The sequence below is a fragment of the Kwoniella mangroviensis genome (genome assembly GCF_000507465.2).
Source record: "Kwoniella mangroviensis CBS 8507 chromosome 1 map unlocalized Ctg01, whole genome shotgun sequence".
Lineage (NCBI taxonomy): Eukaryota > Fungi > Basidiomycota > Tremellomycetes > Tremellales > Cryptococcaceae > Kwoniella > Kwoniella mangrovensis.
In genome coordinates this window covers 1,420,896-1,443,650 of record NW_027062533.1, presented here as the reverse complement: position 1 = coordinate 1,443,650, position 22,755 = coordinate 1,420,896, and the positions used below count along the sequence as shown (strand labels likewise).

At 44.4% G+C, this 22,755-nt stretch overlaps 9 protein-coding genes across 9 annotated transcripts; 4 read left to right on the top strand and 5 right to left on the bottom strand.

Moving 5' to 3' along the window:
* Positions 1 to 16: 16 nt before the first annotated feature.
* On the bottom strand, positions 17 to 960 carry I203_100539 (ribose 5-phosphate isomerase; the record flags this gene model as incomplete). Its single annotated transcript, XM_019150367.1, has 3 exons — positions 17 to 288; positions 401 to 637; positions 903 to 960. The coding sequence occupies 3 exons, from the start codon at positions 958 to 960 to the stop codon at positions 17 to 19; spliced, it is 567 nt and encodes a 188-aa protein (XP_019000333.1).
* A 516-nt stretch (positions 961 to 1,476) lies between these two features.
* Positions 1,477 to 3,900, top strand: I203_100538 (dihydroxyacetone kinase; the record flags this gene model as incomplete). The annotated part of the gene is made up of 7 exons (XM_019150366.1): positions 1,477 to 1,795; positions 1,883 to 2,038; positions 2,127 to 2,326; positions 2,460 to 2,658; positions 2,777 to 3,073; positions 3,175 to 3,260; positions 3,355 to 3,900. 7 exons carry the CDS (start codon positions 1,477 to 1,479, stop codon positions 3,898 to 3,900), a joined length of 1,803 nt encoding a protein of 600 aa, XP_019000332.1.
* A 304-nt stretch (positions 3,901 to 4,204) lies between these two features.
* I203_100537 (uncharacterized protein) lies at positions 4,205 to 5,992 on the bottom strand (the record flags this gene model as incomplete). Its single annotated transcript, XM_019150365.2, has 5 exons — positions 4,205 to 4,247; positions 4,370 to 4,877; positions 5,034 to 5,211; positions 5,270 to 5,379; positions 5,626 to 5,992. 5 exons carry the CDS (start codon positions 5,990 to 5,992, stop codon positions 4,205 to 4,207), a joined length of 1,206 nt encoding a protein of 401 aa, XP_019000331.2.
* An 813-nt stretch (positions 5,993 to 6,805) lies between these two features.
* Positions 6,806 to 8,602, bottom strand: I203_100536 (uncharacterized protein; the record flags this gene model as incomplete). The annotated part of the gene is made up of 5 exons (XM_019150364.1): positions 6,806 to 7,093; positions 7,214 to 7,310; positions 7,384 to 7,678; positions 7,781 to 7,878; positions 7,995 to 8,602. 5 exons carry the CDS (start codon positions 8,600 to 8,602, stop codon positions 6,806 to 6,808), a joined length of 1,386 nt encoding a protein of 461 aa, XP_019000330.1.
* A 328-nt stretch (positions 8,603 to 8,930) lies between these two features.
* On the top strand, positions 8,931 to 9,704 carry I203_100535 (mitochondrial 54S ribosomal protein bL27m; the record flags this gene model as incomplete). Its single annotated transcript, XM_019150363.1, has 3 exons — positions 8,931 to 9,006; positions 9,075 to 9,176; positions 9,346 to 9,704. The coding sequence occupies 3 exons, from the start codon at positions 8,931 to 8,933 to the stop codon at positions 9,702 to 9,704; spliced, it is 537 nt and encodes a 178-aa protein (XP_019000329.1).
* A 364-nt stretch (positions 9,705 to 10,068) lies between these two features.
* Positions 10,069 to 12,382, bottom strand: I203_100534 (uncharacterized protein; the record flags this gene model as incomplete). The annotated part of the gene is made up of 8 exons (XM_019150362.1): positions 10,069 to 10,205; positions 10,426 to 10,612; positions 10,678 to 10,745; positions 10,823 to 10,951; positions 11,035 to 11,167; positions 11,326 to 12,129; positions 12,197 to 12,214; positions 12,290 to 12,382. 8 exons carry the CDS (start codon positions 12,380 to 12,382, stop codon positions 10,069 to 10,071), a joined length of 1,569 nt encoding a protein of 522 aa, XP_019000328.1.
* Positions 12,383 to 12,934: 552 nt separating this feature from the next.
* Positions 12,935 to 14,545, bottom strand: I203_100533 (DNA repair protein RAD51; the record flags this gene model as incomplete). The annotated part of the gene is made up of 10 exons (XM_019150361.1): positions 12,935 to 12,977; positions 13,036 to 13,164; positions 13,215 to 13,300; positions 13,361 to 13,490; positions 13,554 to 13,762; positions 13,821 to 13,876; positions 13,936 to 13,971; positions 14,023 to 14,133; positions 14,207 to 14,351; positions 14,456 to 14,545. 10 exons carry the CDS (start codon positions 14,543 to 14,545, stop codon positions 12,935 to 12,937), a joined length of 1,035 nt encoding a protein of 344 aa, XP_019000327.1.
* A 459-nt stretch (positions 14,546 to 15,004) lies between these two features.
* Positions 15,005 to 17,985, top strand: I203_100532 (uncharacterized protein; the record flags this gene model as incomplete). The annotated part of the gene is made up of 7 exons (XM_019150360.1): positions 15,005 to 15,502; positions 15,593 to 15,694; positions 15,768 to 15,885; positions 15,993 to 16,131; positions 16,207 to 16,966; positions 17,140 to 17,259; positions 17,326 to 17,985. 7 exons carry the CDS (start codon positions 15,005 to 15,007, stop codon positions 17,983 to 17,985), a joined length of 2,397 nt encoding a protein of 798 aa, XP_019000326.1.
* A 917-nt stretch (positions 17,986 to 18,902) lies between these two features.
* On the top strand, positions 18,903 to 21,931 carry I203_100531 (uncharacterized protein; the record flags this gene model as incomplete). The annotated part of the gene is made up of 8 exons (XM_019150359.1): positions 18,903 to 18,928; positions 18,997 to 19,201; positions 19,306 to 19,489; positions 19,615 to 19,723; positions 19,786 to 19,889; positions 19,947 to 20,043; positions 20,096 to 21,184; positions 21,250 to 21,931. 8 exons carry the CDS (start codon positions 18,903 to 18,905, stop codon positions 21,929 to 21,931), a joined length of 2,496 nt encoding a protein of 831 aa, XP_019000325.1.
* Between the last annotated feature and the right edge of the window lie 824 nt (positions 21,932 to 22,755).

Below are 22,755 nucleotides of genomic sequence, written 5' to 3'. Positions count from 1 at the left end.
AGCAAGTCAGATTGGCCTAGCTACATCCACCAGGTACAGCCTCGTACTCAAACCCATCATAATCATGTATAGTCTTCACTTTGTCATTTGATGCACTTTCAGGATCGAACGTGTGACCTAACCACTCGCCTACCAATTTCTTGGCCACTTCTACACCTATCACTCTCTGGCCGAGACAAAGTATCTGAGCGTTGTTGGATTTGATCAATCGCTCAACGGAGAAACTGTCGTGGGCTACCGAGGCTCGGATACCTGGGACTTTGTTTGCAGAGATGGCCACGCCCATGCCTATGAGATGGACAATATCAATGTAAATATGACATGATCTGATCATTCACGGATGAAGGACAGAAGACCTGGTGGAAATGTGGTGGTGGTCAATGAGTTGAGATCGACTAACCCGTTCCGCAGACCAACAATCCCCTATCAGCCTCTCCACTGATAATCTTCCTAGCAGCATCCACAGCTACATGGGGATAAGCAGTCTTGTCTATCTTCCCTTCTTCGTTCTTGTGTACCCCAACATCGATCACTCCCTTGACTCGTTTGTCAGCTTCGAGGAGTGATTTCAGAGTGGACTTGTAGTCGTGTCCTGCGTCGTCGCATGCTAGGACTATGGTATACGGTGGTTGGGACACTGAGAAGATTGGACGGTCAGTATAAGGTGAGTTGGAAAGAGGAGAAATCACTCACTGATATGGTTGGTATTGCTTTTAAAGAGATTCAAGAGACGTATGAACTGCTTTGACTTACTGAACAGCAACAAGAGTATTGCTAATGTAAATGATACTGGAATATTGCGAAATCCTTTTACTTCAAAATTAGAAATAATCGAACAACTGGAGCTCGTTGAGTTGGCTCAAATGAGATCTGATCCTTTCGTCATTCTTTGCTTCGGTAACAGCCCAGACCCATATGACTGGATATCACCTCCACAATCATGAGACTGCCTCTAGCCATAACATACACATGGGGAACAAGATCGGACCGAGAATGTAGTCATATGATTCCTTGCCACTCGAGAATCATTCCGGCTCGAGATGGTCCGGAGGAATAATTGCGGAGAGATAAGATTACGAGTACGTACGCACGGTCCGGTTAATTCGGTTCCTGAGAATTACGAGTGATGGATGGGGCCGAATGATTTGGGACTTGGGCTGCCGTATGGAGGTATCGTCATATGATGCGGTAACTTGTCGAATACGCATACCTGCAGCTGCATACGAGCGGGGAGTATAGCTTAGGCGAGAAAGTACATACATGTGCATACCAATCCAAAGCAACAAGTCGCCTCGTGGATATGCGGTTGAAGCACCGGAATGATGATATGCTATTGCTGTTTTTGATCTTCATCGTTGGTATCTTTTGAAATTGCGATCTCTGATCAACATCACTCGTTTATATACTCCGAATCAGAACCATCAAGACTGATTTCATACTCACCCTAATTCCATCACCGCCTGGCACATCTTCACGATGACAGATAGACACATTTTCCCCGATCACACCACCTTAGTATTTAGATCCCTTCGAGGTCTAGTAGCTTCCAACCCTTACCTCAACCTCATCCCCTCCCTCAAGGTAGTCTATCGAGCAGATCATGATTCCTCTAAAGTCTCTTTGATCTGCGGAGGTGGATCAGGCCACGAACCCGGTACAGTTGGATTTGTGGGTAAAGGGTTGTTATCTGCCAGTGTAGCGGGAGATGTATTTGCTAGTCCCAGTGCGAGGCAGGTTAACGCTGCGATCAAGATGGTTGAAAGTGAAAAGGGTGTTATATTGATCATAACTAATTGTAAGTGGAAGAATATCTGTGGTGTATATATGCAAAGGCCGCATGGGTGAAGTGTCATGCTGAATCTCCATCTTGTGTATCCTATAGATACCGGTGATAACCTTCATTTCGGTTTAGCGAGACTTATGGCACAATCTGCAGGAGTCAAGAACGTAGAGTTGGTGGTTGTAGGTGACGACGTATCTGTACCGAGATCAAGAGGGAAATATCTAGGTAGAAGATGTTTGGCAGGTATAACTTTAGGTGAGTATCTCTCATTCAATTTTATTCTCGACCTCAAATGTGACAGGAGTATTGATCAAGTTGTGTCTGTGTTTTTCCCCCAAAACAGTGTGCAAAATAATGGGAGCAGGTTCAGAAACCGATATGTCTTTTGACGAACTGGTACCCCTCGGTCGATCATTATCTTCAAATACCGCTTCGATAGCTGTCGCATTAGACCATTGTCACGTACCGGGTAGAAGTGGTGATGGTGATTGGCACATCGAAGAAGGTAGATGTGAGATTGGTTTAGGGCTGCATAACGAAACTGTGAGTCGGGTTCAAGTACAACTATACTGATCAAAGTCACTTCGTCACCTCTACTCAATCCTTCTTAGTTTCCTCATCGTATACTTTGTCTTTGAAGGATTGAGCTGATGTGATCTGACATAAACCATGACAGGGAGTATTCAACATCGCTCAACCAGGTCCTGAAGAACTAATCACCAAGCTCCTCGACTTACTCCTCAAGCAAGATGATCCCGAACGATCATTTGTGAAGTTCAAAGATGGGGACGAAATGGTGTTGCTCGTGAACAATATGGGAGCGATGAGCGAGTTGGAAATGGGTGGGGTGGTGGATGAAGTATTGGTACAACTTGGTGAGTTACTAATTACTCGTTATATATCCACGAAGTACACCTGAACTGCAGCCTTGAGCTATCGAAAACGATTCAAGACGAATACTAGACTGAATCGTCCTTTCGATGCTTTATTTAGAATCCCGAAATATCATCCCCGTCCGTATACTCCAAGGCCCCTTTATGGGCTCAATGAACATGCCCGGTATCTCCCTCTCCCTACTCAACTTGACTAATGTCGCCGCCGAAAACTCGTTCGTATCTACCTCAAGACTCTTGGAATTGCTTGATGCACCTCACAACTCACCCGCTTGGCCCGCAACTTCTCAGAGGTATCCCCTTCCCGAGGGTTTGAGGAACAGGAAGAGGGAAGATGCGTTTACGGAGGTGGAAGAGGAAAAAGAGGAGGTTTATACTGGAGGAGCCAAGTTGGTCGGTAAGTCGTTATATCCCTTATATCCCTCACATGACCACAGATTGCATATCAGGTTTTGACAGAACATTGGCTGATCAACTTTTTCTCATCTTGTTCCTTAGTCGATCCAAAACCTATTCAACAAGCTATGAAGACTGCTGCCGAGAATGTCTTAGCCCTTGAACCTCAACTGACTAAATGGGATACCGTGAGTAACGAATCAAAGTTTGCATCTTTGAAATCGTGTACAAGTGAAAGAGAACGAAAAGAGAGGTTGACCGTTTGAGTTTTTTTGCCTGCAGATCGTCGGTGATGGCGATTGCGGAGAGACCTGTGCCCTAGGTGCCAAAGGAGTTTTATCAGCCCTATCAAAAGGTCTAGGATCCAATGGCGATCTCGTAGAGCTCTTCCGAACCCTCACACAAGTAATCGACGATTCGATGGGTGGCACACTCGGAGCGATCTTCTCGATCTTCCTTGCGGGTCTCACAACTTCTCTAATCAAGCATGCTGAGGCGAATCCCGATGAGAAGGTGAACGAAGAGTTCTTTGGTAAAGTTGTGAAAGAAGCTTTGGATACTTTACAACAGCGTACAGCAGCCAGAGTAGGACATCGAACAGTTATGGATTCTCTCATTCCTTTTGCCGAAACCCTATCCAATCAAGGTAATTTACAGAATGCTGTAGAGGAATGTGTGAAGGGTGGTGAGAATACGATTAAACAGGAGGCTAAGATGGGAAGAGCGGCTTATGCTGGTACGGGTGCTGAGAGAGGTGAAATGCCTCCTGATCCTGGAGCGATGGCTTTTGTGGAAGTTATCAAAGCTATAGGCAAGGTATTCGCTTGATTAGGTAGCAAATGATGTGGATTTCTGGCGTAATTTCCAGGGCTAGTGATTGGTTATTGTGAATCGTGTGGTGCTTGGATGGGTTTATAGGATTTGGTGGCATTATCTCGATTTCTAGTTTGATTATTCTAGTGTTTACAGTAATACTTTATGCAATATGACATATCAATTTGAAGTCTCAATCTGACATGCTCACGGGACGACATAACATTTTTCTCGCAGAACAAACTCAATCCGTTATTCACTTGTATATGCATTATTATCAATATTGATCGCAAAGTAGGTAGGTAGGTAGGTGTATCTATTAATCTGAAAATGATGATAATCTACGCATGATGAGTTCGTATCTGCAACCGATGGATAATTCTCGTCAGCTCGGTGAAAGAGATTCCCAAGATAAAGGTAAAAAGGTATGACGAAAAGATCGACTAAGCTTTTGATGGTAGAGCGAACAAACCGATCAACTCACGTTAACATAGTAACAGCCGAATTCGGTACAGTCCTAACTAAATTTATCGATAAACCTCTATAAAAACCTCTCCAACCATCTTGGTTCTTTATTTGTAAGAAAGTATATATCACTCCTCCTTTCTTGGGTTTATGTATGATTTGCTTGTACCATGGTGGTTTTGGTAATTCAATTTTAGGTAATGGGTTCGGTATAGGATTATTTATCGATGGATGATAATTAAAATTCGTCTGAGCATGGGGATGGGGAGGTTGATTCCCCGTGACTAATGGTGAATACAATGGTGTAGCGGAGGTGGGTTGGGTGGGTATAGATTGAGGATGTAATTTACTTTTCCCACTTGTCGTTATTGGTTCTGCGACAGTTGAAGAAGAAGATTTACGTATCTGTAATCTTGTTCTGAGGACTTCGTGAGGGTAGGTACATAATGAAGCTACCATCTTGGAGAATGCTGAACAGGCTAGGATGGTAGTGGGTGGTAAAGAGGAATGATCACCGTTATCTGAGTCTGCAGGAAAATTGATGTGTCAGCTTCTATACCTATGCGATTTATCTGAAACGCCCTCCGCTTCCATCAACTTCTGTGCATAAGAAGACAATGCCTTGTATCTGACATATCTGCTAGATAAATCACACATCCCCCTGAGATCAGATCATCACTCACCTGCCCAAGACTTTGCCTTCTCATACAAAGGGAACTGCACCGCAACATGACTAACTCCCATTAACGAAGGTAATAAACCTTTATAAAACGCTCTAAATCCTTCTGTCCTATATATAGACCGTATAGCGCCTATTGTCGTGCGATACCGCGATGATGAGTCGGTCGTACCTGCTTGGGCCTGACATTCGGAATCGGATATCAGCTAAGCTCTCCAGGAAGAGTTTATTGCAACTCACCATGAATCTGGTTTTCACCACCCATAGCGGATTGGTCATGATCGTCCCTGTAGCCCCCGCTGTCATAGCTGCGAAGATATGGACAATGGCGGTGTTACCTTGTAATGGACCTGTGGAGGGTTGTTAAGTAAATTAGCAACCTTTGCGATCTCCAGTAGATGATATGCCTCATCTCTCAACCTCAATTCCACTCCTACTCATCCTACCTGGCCGATCATTCCTCCTAAACCCTTTTAAACGTTCATAGAGATTTACTGGCACTTGATCTAAAATCTAATTCTTCTCTTATCCCACTAACTCATCCTACACATGCTCCTCCTCTCGCTCAACCGACAAAGATACAGCTCAATACTCACCATGACTAGCATTCCACCCACCCGCCCTATCTTTGACCAAATCATACACCGTAAAATATATCCCCCAAGTTGGCAGATAACCCGCCAGCGTCGGTCCTAATCCTCTATAAAAACCTTTGGGACCTGAAGATTTCCATATCTTCGATATGATGATACTGACCGACTCGTAGCCTTCTGAACCTCTTGCGAAGTGTTGAGCTTGCAGACGGGTCTTGACAACGTCCAATGGACATGTAGTTATGGACGCGACTAGACCTGCACCTGCGCCTGCTATCATCGAGTGGAATTGGGGTGGGATATTGACATGATTGTGGGGGAAAGGGAGGTGATCTCTATCTCTCTTGAAAGAGGAGGAGGAGGATGACATCGCTATGATAAGCAATAAAACGATATCATCGTATCGTCTTAGCCGTTAGCTCTGCACACTTCCATTAAAGGGTAGACTTACGATACACACGCCCCAGCGTCCTCAACGGATCGCCGGGCTCTTATAATCTATCGCCCACGCCCTCACTTTGGGCAAGGATAAGAAAGACGTGATGTTCGTCTTTGTCTGTTGGGCCTCTTGATTATATATCTATATTTATTCCTGTTCTATTTCACTCTAATAAGATCAGTGCTTGGTTGTTCTGATCCCAGAAGCAGTATCAAGGGTATTGTTGGTGGTATCTTGATATGTCGATATGGGTATCAAAATGATAGAATCTATAAACGCAAGCAAGGGTCGAAACTTGAGTAAGAATATGATAAAGAACAACGGAGACCATGCAGACCGACGTAGGATAAGGGTATAAAAGGGCAAACTTGATCCAATGCGCATTGATCAATTGTTACTACTAATGATACAAAGAAACGCCAATCAAACCTTATTACGCATACCAAAGCACCAAAATCCTAATCATCATTACAAATGCATCTGTACAAGACCTGTATTTCGTAGTGTGAATTACAATTCCGGGTGCAGAAGGGCTACATGGGGTCTCCCGATCTACGTTTTTCGCTACCAATAAGTTACTGTCGGTGACTCATTTCCCAAAGTACATACATGCATGGATGAAAATACATAGCTATCCGTGAATATTACAGATATCTCCAAACACGGATACTGTATCAATCAAGTATAAGACTTCTATAATGTACGAGTATCAGAGCATACGCGCGTATGACGTCCCAAATCTGATCAATCAAAAGTGATCTTCTGACCTGATCCTTCTACAATACCCACGTTCTCCCTCTTGGCCATAGCCAACGCAGCACCGGGTCTAGGTCGTCCGGTGACCTCCCATTTCTTACCCCTCTTATCATTCTTCTTCTCCACAGGTCCATCTTCTGTTGTACCATCCTGCTCGACACCAGCAGAGGTCTCACCAGCTGGAGTGGACTCGTAGAACTTCTTAGGTTTATCACCCGTAGGAAGTCTGGGTTTGGATTTACCTCCACTTCGTTTGGCAGCTTCTTCCGATGCGAACTGCAATGATTAAAGTGTCAGCAAAGGCTCTCACCAGTCATATGAGACAATCATAACGATTCTTTCTCCTGCACGGAGGTGATTATTGTAAGGACAGTAGGCAGAATGACAACAACTCACCTCGACGGTCAATCGTCTTCCATTGAAATAATGGTTCTTCCTATTCACCAAAGCGACTTTGGCATGACGTACGGAGATGAAATCAAGGAAGGCGAAGCTAACAGTCATGGCCATGGTCAGCCATGTTGAGACATACAACCAGTCGCCTCGAAGGTCATAGCTGAGCTTACCCTTTACATCGTCCAGTATCTTCGAACGCTCCCAGTCTGACTTTCTTCAATCCACTCTTTTTCCCTCCCCGCTCACCGATCTCTTCCAATGCCTCCTGCTCTTCTGAAGGCTGTTCTCTCTCGACTGCATTCTCCTCGATCTGATCCCTTATGGCCAACTCGGTAGCGTCGAACGGTAGATTGCCCATGTACAAGGAAGACGTTTCAGGTCGACGCGAGGACGAACCGAGATCTTCAGCTTTGGTAGATAGAGGTTTGGGTGTTCGAGCATTAGGTGTAGGTCCATGGTCATCTCCTAAACGATGTGAAGACAGAAAATATTAGTATATCAAAGAATTTCAAATAGCAGATCAAGGATTCGATAACTTGTAGCGTGGACACTGGACACTGGACATACCCTTCTTGATCAAAACTTTCCTACCCTCGAAGAACTTCTCGCTCAAGCCTACAGCCAAAGCTTGTAATTCTGGAGATTTGAAATCGACATATGCAAAGCTATGACACATATCCATGAGATGTGTATCAGCTAAAATTATCACGAAGGAAGTGGAGATGGTATTTCGGTGCTTGGGATTTAGGGTGATAACGATATAACGATGAGTCTCACCCACCCTTTATTCTGTGCAAAACCTTCTCTTGAATTCTTCTTAGGCATATTGATCCTAGTTATCGACCCATTGCCAGCTCCTCCAGCTTCGGTAATGTTCTTTTCGAAGAATTCCGTGAGGGATTCAACGGTAGTTTTGAACGATAGATTTGCAATCCAAATTGAATTTTGTCTTTTCCCACTTCCACCACTTGCTATACCATCCTGCTTCGTAACTTCACCTTCACCTTCGGTCTTCTCTTTTGGAAGTTTATCAGGTTTCTCATATTCCCTTTTGACCACTTCTACCTCTTCACCCCTTTTAGCTTTCTTACGTTGAGCTCGAAGTTCAGCTTTTGATAAGGGTGCTGCAGCCGATACGTCAATTTCCAGCTCTTCTCCCTCTGGTACGACCCTCTTTCGTTTCTTGGACGATTCGGCGTCTCCCTCCGTACCATCTGTCTGAGCTGGGACTTCGGCCGGAAGTTCAGTGACGGCTGTAGTCGAGGTCGAAGTCGAACTCTTGGCAGCTAACTTGGCTGCTTTCCTTGCATCTCTGGCAGCTTGCTGTTCAGGCGTTCGACCTGATTTCTTGGATATTTTCGATGATGAGGACGATGGTTCTCCTGACATGATGTCCGATGTATCTGAATGTCTTTTGATTCACGATTCACGTTTGTATGGGATATATATATATATACCTTGTAATGCATGGACTCCCATAGCAACCCGTGGTTGACATGGCTCAACTGAAATTCTTGGATAAATTAGGAATAAATAACCATCCAAAAATATTCGACTGACTCGCGATCATGCTGTTCTCGAGTTTCTTCGAGATTTGAGATTTATATGTCCCAAAGTCATTTGTTCAGTTATATCATAAACATAGGCATTTACTACACATCAAGCACATAACACAGCTTCACCATCAACAATAAAAAAATCCTAACCCGATCCCACGATGCTAGGTCTAACCCGTCCAGCTGTATCATCCTCTTTCTCCGAGCTTAGATCTCAGTTATTTGCCGGACCATCAAGTAGGTCCACCTCCTGTCCAGACTCCAAGTCTTTCGCCTTTAACATTTACTGATCGATGTATCGACAGATCTAGCAAACCAAGTCAGATTCGCATCGAAAGCTGCAGGTGGTAAATCGAGGAATGGAAGAGAGTCTTCTGGTAAGAGATTAGGAGTGAAGAGGTTCGGAGGTGAGTTGAATCCATTCATTCATCAACATCGTTGATTTCTCCAGAAACGATAATCATAGACTTTACTGATCGATATGATTATTTTTACCCTTTCGTCTTACTTTTAAATTCCGCTATGACTCACTTTACGATTCATACCCATCAATGACAATGTTCTCGCTTGTAACAGACCAATACGTACCGCCAGGCTCCATCCTAATTCGTCAAAGAGGCCAAACCTTCCTACCAGGGCAGAACGTCGCCCAAGGTAAAGACTTCACTCTATACGCCGTTCAACCTGGATATGTCAAATTCTATCAACATCACTTACCTTATCCTCACTTATCACGACCTGATCAACCTGGTCCTCAGAATCTTGCACCGGTAAAGAGACCAAGGCAGTTAAAGCAGTTTGTAGGGATTGTAGCCGATAGAGAAGAGAGATTACCTCGTGATGAGTTGAGTAGAGGGAGAGAGAGGAGGTTTTGGGGTTGGCCTAAGGAGAAGGCTGAGGTAGTGAGGCAAGAAGGAGAAGTAGCTTCTTTATAGATCTGAGATGTATTCATTGTCGCATATAATCCTGAACCTTGTCAAGTACTTTTATACTTTTGACATACGAGGCAAAACCCAGTGAGGATGATGCGTTTCAATGGATGACAGCAAGTGATGATACTGATAATACCAAATGCATGTAATTTAACGCAAGAAAAGCAAGCAAGCAATCTATAGAAGACCTATATCCACCTAATCCTGATACTGACTTCTCATCCAAATAAGGACAATCGTTCTTCATCTGAAAATCGGTATTTTCCACATACATCACTAAAACACGCAGTGAAGCGAGAAATACAAACTCATCAGCATCGACTGAATGATGACATATTCATCCCACTTACCCGCTCTAGCACCTTCCTCACCACCCAGGCATATTCCTGAAATGTTTCACGTCGATAGCTTCCTGGGAGTATGATCGGGGTTGCATATGTTCCCAAATTGGATCTACATCGGGACCGTCCAAGTCTCCTGCACCGTCCCAACCCCAACACCAGACTGTGGGATACGAATATGAATTTAATCAGCATCAGGAACAGGAACAGCGACGATATCGCAAGGGGAAGCAAAACACCAGGGACAAGATCGAAAGAGTATGTGATGGGAAGGGTCAGACAGCCAGAGGTGTCGTTGAGGTTGCAATCGAAAAGAAAAGAAAAAGAAGAAGGTACTGGATGTCAAGTGGACACGTAAATGAATATAGGGGGGAAAGACTCACCATATTCTGGTCCAGGTATGAAAGTCAATTCATCCTCTTCATCCGGGGTGAACAGCCTATCATGAGGACCGTACCAACTCCTATCTTGAGGGTCTGTGCGAGGATCATCCGGTAGTCCGCCGATTCGCTTGTATCCCCTGATGGCAGTCAGATTTCGTCTTTCGGGATGGATGATATCGTATACTTTCTGTTTAGTTACCAAAAAAAATCAGTAATGATCTCCAGCACACGACGGGATTAGAGCGGACTAACCTTATCATAAGCCAGCTTGACTCTGGGTACCATGATGATCCTACCGTACCCAGCATTGAAATAATCATCTACACGAATTTACACACTTCAGTGTCAGCTTGATGTCCTGTATGGTGGACCACATGGAAGGGATAGCTGTACTCACTGCAGATCAAAGAACATTCCGAAGCCGAGCATTCCCCATCGGGCAATCTGGCCATTCTGAACTTGACGTGTGGTGGGTGATAGAACGGTGCTGGGTCCAAAACGGCTACACCATTCCAACATGATTGGACTGTGACAATGGAAATGAGAAATCACCATAAGTATAGGTGTGCAATGTCGGTAATTGTAATTTAGCTTAAACTTGTTACTCACCCTGAATAGGAAGATGTCTTTGGAATCTGTGATTGGATTCGGTATGATGGAAGACCTGCTCGAAAGGTGCATTCTCTAGTGCAGTACCGTTGATATCTCTTGCTACCCAATTATCGTAGAAAACGGGGGCACCCTGGCAGATGAAACAAGGTTAGCACATTTCCCTATATTCAATATTCTTGAAGGACCGCAATCCCTCCTCCAACAAACATCAGTAAAATTCCACCTTTCCTCGTCTACAACCACTCAACCTCACCCTTGAAATAGCAAATGAGTGCAAAGGGTACTCACAATATCATCATGATACATATAATCCGCCGCACAAGTAATACCAGCATTCTGTCTTCTAGATTGCCATATCAATTCCAACAAGTCATCTACGCAAGGTAAAATATCATTCATGAAAACGATCGAGTCAAATACCTCTCCTTCGTTATCTCTAAGTTCGTGGAGGGGTACCATAGCGGCATTTCTTACTTCCGCTAGATATTCAATACGATGATTGAATTGACCTCTTGTTCTCATCGAAGTTCTAATTATAATTCTCAATCCTACTGTCCTAGCTAACGAATCGAATATCTTGAGTAGAGCTTTGGTCTGATCGTTTGAACCATTTTCGTAAATTGACACGAAAACATTATGATATCCCAATATAGCTGCCGTTCTGAACAACGTTGCGAAAATGTCCGGTATGACATCGAAAGAGTTATATAAGTTGATGGCGAAGAAATATTTATGTTGTTGACTTGATAAATCCCTTTTAATATTTTCCATTTTCCTTTGATGAGGCATAAGTTGATCCGCATCTTTAGATCCACCAAATAACTTAGCCAAGAAACTACCTGAATTAGACCACGATTTCTTAAAACCGAAAAGGGGGAGATAACGTTCTTTGGCCTGTTCGACGTAGATCTGTTGAGGATGTCGAAGACATTCTTTTGTATGGTGTGCTGATAACGTACCGACCAATTGTAAGATGTGTAATCGCTGTTGTAAGGATGGTAAAGTGATTTGAGATCGTTGGAGTCTTGATGAACCTGAGATAGCGTTTGGTCGAAGATTCTTGGATCCACTGCCACGCCATTCCGTACCGGACTATGTCAAGTGATTAGTACACTGTTTGTATGAGGAGCAGTAAAGATGATGATGGGATGAGGCTCACGTCTCCACGTCGTAGTAGCTATATCAGATCGGTGAGAAGTCAGCATCAGCCTCAATTTGACTTAGATAGATAAGAGTGAAATCATGAACCTACCGAAGCTACCAGCAACCCCACCAGTATACCAACCAGCAACGACCCCGCTGAAGGCAGCTTACGTCCTAGCGATAATGATCCGACTGGCTTCATCGTGATCGACTACCGATACTTTCGTTGAAAGTGAAAGAAGGGGATGAAGGATCTTTTGATGATAACCGTGACTGTCCGAGTAGTGGGCGATTTCGACCAATACCCTGACGAAAATATGACAAGACTTGAGTACGGCTGGCTGAAATGACGAAGCAATGTGATACGCCAGATGATGAAGGTGGGTTTTGTGATAGTATGTATATATCTATATGTTGTACTATAGGTATATGGTATAGTCTGCTGGCAACCGAACAAGAAGCAGGCAGGTCAAGGACAAGGACGGGGAAAGATCAGCGCGTCTTGATTATATATTACCCCCATTTAGCACCGACTTCCTTACACGCGATTTACTATCTCATGTGGCAACCGAATCACTCTAGATAAGTCATAGCTCAAAGAACCCAAACATGCATAGGACGATTGATTAAACATATACAAACACAGACGAGCTCTTATCATGTACAAAGACAATGAACAATCGATGAAGGTATCTCCTACTATCAACGACCCAACAACCCAATCCTGCTCCTTGCTCAGCGAACAAAGACGTATTTACTGCTCCTTCATCTCTTCTGGATCACCGATACCATTGGCGCTACACATCAAACACGTCAGCATATAACATATGACACTTGAAGTGTAGCTATACTCACTTGATAGCGAAGATAGCTTCTGCTTCAGGTAAACAAGGAGAATCCACAATTTTACACACTCGCGATGACCCCCTTCCTTTTCGGAGGTTCAGTCGGGTTGTCGAAGCATGAGCCATGATGTTACCCCCGCTATACATCATTGTTAGCTATTGTCAGGAATTACTCTACAATCAGCTTACATAGGTTTCTTGGCATCTGCTACTGCGAATTGCCCGCCGTCTACCTGAGCTACCACTTGATTGGTGACAACTACAGCTATACCGAACTATCCGAGAAGAGATCAGCTGGTATCACTGAGACGACCCAATGTTTCACAGCTACCCACTTCATCCGCCAATCTCATGAGTGTTCTGAGGAATTTAGCCAAATGCATCTGTCTAGCTGATAATTCTCCTCGACCAGAGAAATCCGTTCGGTAAAGTGAAGTACACGAATCGACGATGAGGAGTGAGAATCTAAATATCAGCCTATGTCAGCTGTTGTCCACAATCAGAATGAAGGAAGGGCAGCCGACGTACCTAGACTCGGCCATCATCGCACTAGCCTGTACCAACAATTGCAGTTGATGATCGGCATTATACGCTCTCGCATAAGCTATATTATCCAATACTTCTTCGCCGTTCAATCCGAATCGTTCTGCTACTGCTAACATCCTGACCGGTCGGAAAGTACCTTCTGTATCGATATATAAACATTTCCCTTCTCCACCTCCCATCGACACGGGCAACTACGAAAACAAGCTGGTCAGCTCTGTGATATATATGAAAGACAGACAATTAGCTTACCTGACATGTTACTGCTAACGTATGACATATCTGAGATTTACCAGTTCTAAATTCACCTAAAACAAGCGATGTATTTAGCGAGACTGCATTGGAATAAATGGTAGAAGTAACTCACCATATAGTTCTGTGATCGCACCAGTTTCAATACCACCTAATAACGAGAGAGTTAGACCGTACATCATTCATGTAAGTATCGACTCACCTCCTAAGATAGTATCCAAGCCCGTGGATCCAGTAGTGATATGTACTAATTCAGATCTTCTCGAATGCATCTCCGTAGCGGTTGTGAATCCCATCGGTACCATCTTACATGCTTTGTTGCGACGTTGGAGGAAAGAGTCAGCTTGACCCCTAGTAGAAGATCATGGGGGGAAACGAAAGCTCACCTTCCGTCAATATCTTATCGGCTTTTTGTTCACTTATACCTTTGATCGTACATAACATTTTCTTAGGTGTGAAAGCAACAGCTTCGACCGTATGATATCCTGCGTCAGAGAGTTTCTTCGTATCTTGAGCTGATATTCCTGCTTCCTATTCAACATTCAGATCGATCAGCCATGTCCATGTAACGATATACTCAAGCTCTACCCTGGTGGTGTATGTATAGTGAATTGGATGTAAGAAAACCAACTCACCTGTAATTTTGCCACCAGCAAGGGAGCCATCATTTCGAAATCTTCTTCACCTTCCCCACCAACAAAAGGATCTTGTTCTTGCGATGCCATTTCTGAGAGTGTACTGTGGCTATAACTCGATACCAATGATACAAGATATATAGAGATGATATGATGAGGGAGGAAGGAAGGAAGAGAGGAAGAAGGAAGAAGGAGAACTGTGATTTGATTTCTTGATTTGTTTTTTATATCTGCTTGCTCAAAGATATACGCGTTACTCTGTGCACGCAAATCATGATCGATGACCAGATTACATCAACCCGGTTGACTGGATTAGCCCATCCACAACGCGTCTATGATCCATTTGATTCCGCTTTCTTTCATCCGGCATCTTACGTAATTAGCCCTCCAAACAAGCTCGAGTTGTGGAGGGAGTTGCAAAAAGTTGAAAAGCTGAAGATACAGCTTGTTGTTGACAACGAATGAATTCTATAGTCAGCTATAGATATCATACTGCCATACATCACAGTGAGCCCTCAGGGAATCGTATCCTAGACATACTTTGTCAAGATGAGCGGAATACCATCTCTGAACTCATCGATAACCTCAGCATGGTCCACATCCTCCAATTCAAACGCATCGACCATACCAAAGAAGAGGGTAAAACGATCTTTGGGTCTCAACAATAATCCTTCTTCCAACGCCCTGGCTTCAGGATCGTCTTCCAACGCACCATCACCTTCTTCCCAAGCCAACAATCAGCCCCAGACTCAAGGTGAATCCTCTACTCAGGTTCAGAATGAAGACAAGACATCTACACCGGTAGTAAGGAGAAAACGACCCAAGCCAGATCCAGAATCGATAGCGGCTAAATATGCACCACCCGACTTGAAATTATCTTTATTAGGTGGATTACAATCTCAGATAACTCAACTGATGGAAATTGTCGTTCTGCCTTTATTGCATCCTGAAATATATCAGTATACCGGTGTACCTCGTCCCAGAGGTGTTTTGCTACATGGTGTACCGGGAGGTGGGAAGACTCAGTTGGTAAAGTGTTTAGCTGGAGTGAGTACATCTTGCCTTCTTCATGACGATTTTCGTGATTATCAACTTAAGCGCGAGGCTGTTTAACTGATGATTCATGGATTATCACAGGAGCTAGGCCTCCCTTTTATAAACGTCTCCTCCCCATCAATCGTCTCAGGAATGTCAGGTGAATCGGAGAAGACTCTTCGAGATACGTTCGATGAGGCAAAGGTGAGCTTCTCCTTCATCTTCTCTTGTCCTGAAGAATCACAAATCTCATTTATACTTTTGGCTTTGGAACTAGAAAATTGCACCTTGTCTGTTATTTCTCGATGAAGTTGATGCGATAACGCCAAAGAGGGAGACAGCTCAGAGGGAGATGGAAAGGAGGATCGTCGCACAATTGTTGACTTGTATGGATGGTATGTTCTCGTCATTCAACCTCAATCTTGTTACGATAAGCAGAAGTGATCATCTCCAAACTATACGATCACTCGGACCTGACATACGTCGTGTCTTCGATTCACAGACCTCGCATCATCAGAAGAACCAGTCGTCATAATAGGAGCTACCAACCGACCAGACTCTCTTGATCCAGCATTACGTAGAGCAGGTAGATTCGACCATGAGATCGAGATGGGTGTGCCGAGTCAAGAGGGCAGAGAGGAGTGAGTGTTTTGCAGCTCTCATAATACCAGCTGAAGGAAGACGGGGAAGTTGACAAGCTATTTAATAATCAAAAGGATCCTCCGTGTACTGTGTTCGAACCTTCGGTTATCGGGCGACGTAGATTTCCGACTATTAGCCAAATCTACTCCTGGGTATATTGGTGCAGATCTCACTGCATTGACTACAGAGGCAGGTGTGATAGCTGTCAAGAGGATATTCGAAGAGATGAGCTCGACTCCAAATCCAGTACCCGTATCAGAACATATTCAGGAAACAGAGATCAATGGCGATCATGAGATACTACCTCCGCCAAGCGTATCGGATGGAGTTGAAAATATGATAATCGACGACGTAAACCCCATTGCTATACCTACTTCTACTCCTGCTAATATTACGCCAACCTCAACATCCACTTCATTAGCATTTTCAACACTTTCTTCCGATCTGAAAGAAACAGCCATCGCTAAGTTTCTTATCTCTCATCCATCACCACTTACAAGTTCAGAATTGCAATCACTCCATCTAACTTCAGAAGATTTCAAGAAAGCACTCAAGGTGGTCCAACCAAGTTCGAAACGAGAGGGATTCGCCACTATCCCTGATGTGAGCTGGAATGATATCGGTGCATTGACGACGATCCGTGATGAATTGCATATGGCGATCGTCCAACCTATACGACATCCCGAATTATTCAGCGTAGTGGGGATTGACGCTCCTTCCGGTGTGCTTCTTTGGGGACCACCTGGTTGTGGTAAGACGTTATTGGCCAAGGCGGTCGCCAATGAGAGTAGGGCGAATTTCATTAGTGTCAAAGGGCCCGAGTTGTTGAACAAGGTGAGTGAGAAATGTAAAGTGAAATAAAACGTGGTCTGGAAAGGAGATGGGCGAGGTTAGGAAATACAGAAGTAGTCGAGATAGGAAGTGACCCTGAGGAACAAGCGAAGAGATAAGATGTGCGGGTTGGCACAGTAAATGATAAGCTGACATGCCGTATGATTGCACAATAGTATGTCGGTGAAAGTGAAAAGGCGGTCAGACAAGTATTCATGCGTGCTAGAGCATCTTCACCTTGTGTCATATTTTTCGATGAGCTGGATGCTTTGGTACCTAGGCGAGATGATTCTATGGTAAGTGGAATCAGCGTGTATATTCTAGTCCAACGATCGACTCTGACTCCATATATTCTACATCAGTCCGAATCATCCGCTCGAGTAGTCAACACCCTCTTGACAGAACTTGATGGACTCGACTCCCGAAAGGCAGTCTACGTGATTGGAGCGACCAATCGTCCAGATATGATCGATCCAGCAATGGTCCGTCCAGGTCGATTAGATAAATTACTTTACGTCGATCTACCATCTCCTGAAGAACGTTTCGAGATTCTCAGAACTCATACATCACGAAACAAAACTCCTATATCTCCTGAAGCGTGGAATGGGATCAGGGATATTGTCTTGTCGGATAAATGTGATGGGTTCTCTGGAGCGGATGTTTCGAATCTACTTAGAGAAGCTTCTACCCTCGCTCTTAGGAATACACTAGAATCGCTAGGTGCGTTTGAGGTTAATCCTGAAAATGATCCTTTGTCGGGAGATAGGGAGATGGAAGAGAAGAAGAATAAGAAAGCACAAGTGATTGTAACTCAAGATCACTTTGTCAAAGCTTCATTGAAAACTCAACCTTCTGTTAGTAAAGAGCAGAGATTGAAATATGAGAGGATGAGAGATAAGTATGCGGGTGTACCAACCAAAGGAAAACGATCGAGAGAAGGTGGATTGGTAGATAGAGAGGATGAAAGGAAGTTCAGTAAGAAGGATGAGGGAGAGGGAGAAGGGCAGATGGATGTGGCGTAGTGCCATGGTGTAATGGGATGAATGTGGTTGGAGGGATTGTCATCATCAATACAGCTGCAGTCAACTTTATACTTTGCGTTTCCTGTAGCTATCAGAGCACTCATTGCTTTTGTCACTCTATAATGCATGTGATCGCTCAGACGTTCATATACTCAAGCCATGGTGACAGGGAGCAGTCCACGATGTGATGAAGCACGAGGTGAAATGTGAATATGCCACGTTATCGCTCTTGATCGGTGTCATCCAAGTGTCCAGTGCTAGCGCGTCGGTCATGTCCTGGTGTCAGTATGAGTCCAGATCTGTGCATCTGCTGGTACCAGTCACCAGTCACCCTCCAATCTCAATCCCAATTTCTGTCCCGTATCACCTCACACAGAAATACTCACATTCTTGATCTTATCCTTCCTCGTGATCTCTTGATATATCTAAATTGGGCTGATCCCTCTCTTCCCTCAACATACCTCATACCCTGCTCACAGTCAAACAGTCTAGACCCTTCATTCAGTCAACTCGATCACACATACAAATACAGTACCCTCCCCTCGGTGTTCAGTCCGATCCTTTCACCTCTATAAACCCTTCGAAAGGACCTGGTGGTACTCGCTAATCGTACTCTCTTCGTTGGAATCAACCCAATCCTCGTCACGTTTGGTAATTAGCATATCGTACAAAGGTTGTTTGGACTCTCCTGGATTATATACTCTAGATCCAAATTGGATACTCATAACATATAACCAACGACGATCTATATGACCAGTAGGAAATACGATAGTCCATCGATACACCGAACTTGATCGGGATCCCTCGAAGAAGAATCAATCTCAGCCAAGTGAATCTACAGAGACATCCAATAATTCCATTCATCCCGATCATCATCTCTATCCACATAATAATACATATCAAATAATCAGTCAAGGATGAGACCCAAGGTTTTAGAGATATCGTAAGTTACTTCCTGGCTCAATACCTGATACACAATGATCGGAACTGAGCTGATGATACTGTATATAGCTGGCACGAGACCCAAGCTGTCTATTCATGCGATTTCCAACCTCTCCCTTCTACCCAACTTAAAAGGTTGTTAGCAGCTTCGACAAGTCAAAGTGAGAATGAAGAGCAAAGTGCTAGTACAAGCACGAGTACCAGTGCTGGTGCAGGGGTGGGGACGGTAAGACAGTATAGGTTGGCTACCGCTGGTGGAGATTCAAAAGTTCGAGTGAGTAATTCCTCTCTCTGCTTCTTCACCATCGAATCCATATCATAGTAGAAGGTTGAGTGTTAATGCTATGATGAGCTGATGATATCGGGATCACTGTATAGCTATGGATGATCCACCCTAACATCCCTTCCATATCATCATTACAACATACCGCATTGACAGGACAGGAGATTACACCTCATCCACCAAGAGTAGAATACCTCACTACGCTGTCGAAACATACTGCTGCGGTCAATGTGGTGAGGTTCAGTCCGAATGGACAGACGCTGGCTTCGGCCGGTGATGGTGAGTCCAGTCGTTGCTTCCATCGTCATATCACCCGCGAATTTCTGCTGCGATCATTAATCACTCCCCACTCATGCTTATTCTCATGCCCTTGCGCTGACGAGATAACACATTTTACACTTTAGACGGAAACGTTATCCTTTGGGTACCCTCAGACAGACCCGTGGTGTCTTTCGGTGAGAACCCGGATGATGTGCAGGACAAAGAACATTGGAGATTACAAAAGATGTTACAGTGAGCTTCCTCTGCCGTGTCTCCCATGTCGAACATAAGCTGACAGATTTACTTCGATGCAGAGTGACGACAAAACATGTATATGATCTATCTTGGTCACCGGATGGAGAATTCTTCATAGCTGGTTCGACTGATAACACCGCCACTATCTGGAAAGCTGCTACAGGTGAGCTATTTATCACTGGACCAGAGAATCATAGCTGATATAACTATGCAATTGCAGGTGAATGTGTGTTTGCTCTGCGAGAGCATACACATAACGTTCAGGGTGTATCTTGGGATCCGTTGAACGAGTATATCGCTACTCAGAGCAGTGATCGGTAAGCTAGTTCTTCTGTTTCTAATATAAAATCGCGCTAATGATATCCACAGTTCCGTTCACGTCAACACGTTCGCGATCCGAAACAATATCCCAGATGTTCATCCCGTTTCTCGAGCGACACGGATGGAGATTCGTCATTCTCGTACGCCGTCTATACCCTCCAGCACACGACCAAATCTTGCTAGAAGAGCATCTACCACTTCAGAAACGGGATCAGTGATTACGACAACCTCTGAGTATCCTGAACAAACACCTCTTCATCACACTTCAGTTTCAGGTGCACCAGCTACGCCCAACGCATCGGTGCCTTCGACGCCTCAAGCCGCCGCCATGAACCCACCACTCACTTCTAATCGACCTGGATCCAGACGATCATCATTTTCGGGCTCACAAGCTGCTGCCTCACCATCACTTAGTGCAGCTGCGTTCCCAGGTCGAGGTAGATCCCCATCACCTATTCCACCTTTGCCTGCTATCAGGGCACCACCCACATCGACATCTGCAATCATGCAAAGACTATATGGTGAAGAGGGAGTCACGCGGTTCTTCCGTCGATTGACGTTCTCGCCTGATGGTAGTCTACTCCTTACCCCTGCTGGACAAATCGAAGACCAGATTTTCAAGGGATCACCGATGTTATCCACCCGATCACTATCTCAAGATACACTCGACAGAGAGCCCACTTCCACTTCAGCCGGTCCATCCTCTGTACCCAAACCCAAGAATGTTGATAATGGGAAACCCACCGTGTACATCTACTCAAGATCGAATTTGGCGAAATCACCTGTAGCTCATCTACCAGGACATAAAACTGCTGCTGTCGCTATCCGATTCTCGCCAATCTTCTATGATCTACGTACTTCATCTTCATCTTCGTTCAATACTGGTGAACCGAAACATGTCACCTTGGACAGGAGTGATCCATCCCCTATCAACGTGTCTCTATCTATGCCTCCTCCACCTGCACCTCAAGGGGAGAAAGAGAAGGACAGACCACTAGGTAGTGTCTTCGCTTTGCCTTACAGGTTGCTGTACGCTGTAGCGTGTCAGGATTCAGTACTGTTGTATGATACGCAGCAAGCTGGCCCGATCGCCATTTTCAAGGGATTACATTATGCTGGATTTACCGATATTGCTTGGTGCGTTTGAGCTTGGATTTCGTTTCTTTCACCTGCTTCAAAAGCTAATCATCTGTGATACGCAGGTCTCCCGATGGACAAACTCTCATACTTTCCTCTTCGGATGGATACTGCTCCATTGTAGTCTTCGATCTCAACGAATTAGGTACCGTCCACCCTACACAACAACATCATCGACAATTAGCTGCTATCGCTCAATCTCACTCTTCTTCCTCTACTTCATCACATACTATTCCTACGCCTATTTCGCATAGGGAGACCGGTTCGGCCAACGCCACTCCCACACCTGTACCGCACTCTCCGGCGGTCAGTGTAGCCAGACATTCACCTGCTCCGGTATTTGGTAGTAGGAGTGAAAGAGAGGGCTCCTCAGCGAGTAGTATACCCGCTGCACCGGTTTTTGTACCTGCTGTCAACCCCAGTGCAAATGCTGGACCTGGCGTAGCATCGAGTGTAGCCAGTGCTAGTTCTTTTGAGGGCGTCTCTCTACCTACTCCTTCAGATGAGGCGGATACGTTCTCTTTTGGACGGAATAGAACGTTGTCGATGACGGGAAGTGAAAGTTCAAATACGGGATTGGGACTTGGTGTAGGTGTAGGTGTAGGTGTGGAAGAGAGTGGATTGAAGAGACCTGCCAGTACAAGTGGTAATGAGATGAGTCAACAGCAGGAGGGACAGGCGGAAGGACAACCGAAAAAGAAGAGGAGGATAGCGCTGACTCATTTGGGAGATGATGTTGGGCAGTAGACTGGGAATATAGGGTTGGTGGGTGGATACACAGTGTAAGAAGTGCTCTCGGCTTAATGGTCAGATTCGAATGCCAGATTAAGGAGGTGAAGTCGGGATTTTGAACACAGGAAGAAACGATCTTCAACAGTCATCGATATCCAGGGTTGGATGAGATACAATCGATCCTAATCATTCATGGACATGATAGAAGGAGTGGGGACCATAAAGGACAAGTGGGAGTGGTACGAAAATGAAGTGGTATTAGTTGAGCATTCAATCAAAAGTGCATTGAACTTTTCACTTTCTATCGGACTGAATACTTATGATCTGGTTTGATGTGACTCTCATTCTTGAGTCCATTGGGGTATATATGAGACATCTATGTAATTTGTTTAATCTTTATTTTTCCATCATGTCATAGAGAGAAAATGAGCTTTTGCTTTATTTGGTCTTTCATTTTTTTTTTGGCGATTTGAAGAGTATTCTGTGAGAAGAAGATACAGTGATTGAATATGCATTGATTCTATTGTATCGTTTACATATACGCTTTATGTGAAACGTTGACAAAAAGACAAGCTGATTCGGATATGAACATGTATGGTGTTTCGTAAAATGTCATTAAGCATCAAGATCGTGAAAGAAGAGGGAAGGGTTTACAAGTGAAGTGATATAGACCAGATAGTGCTCAACAATGATGATAATGGTTATCCAGGAATATGAACAACAAAAGTCTCGATCGTGAGGGAACAAGAGGATGTTTGGGATCTGATACTAGTCCTTCTAGGACATTAAGAGAACGGCCATTGAAACATATACAAAGAAAGGGGAGACGATAATACAAG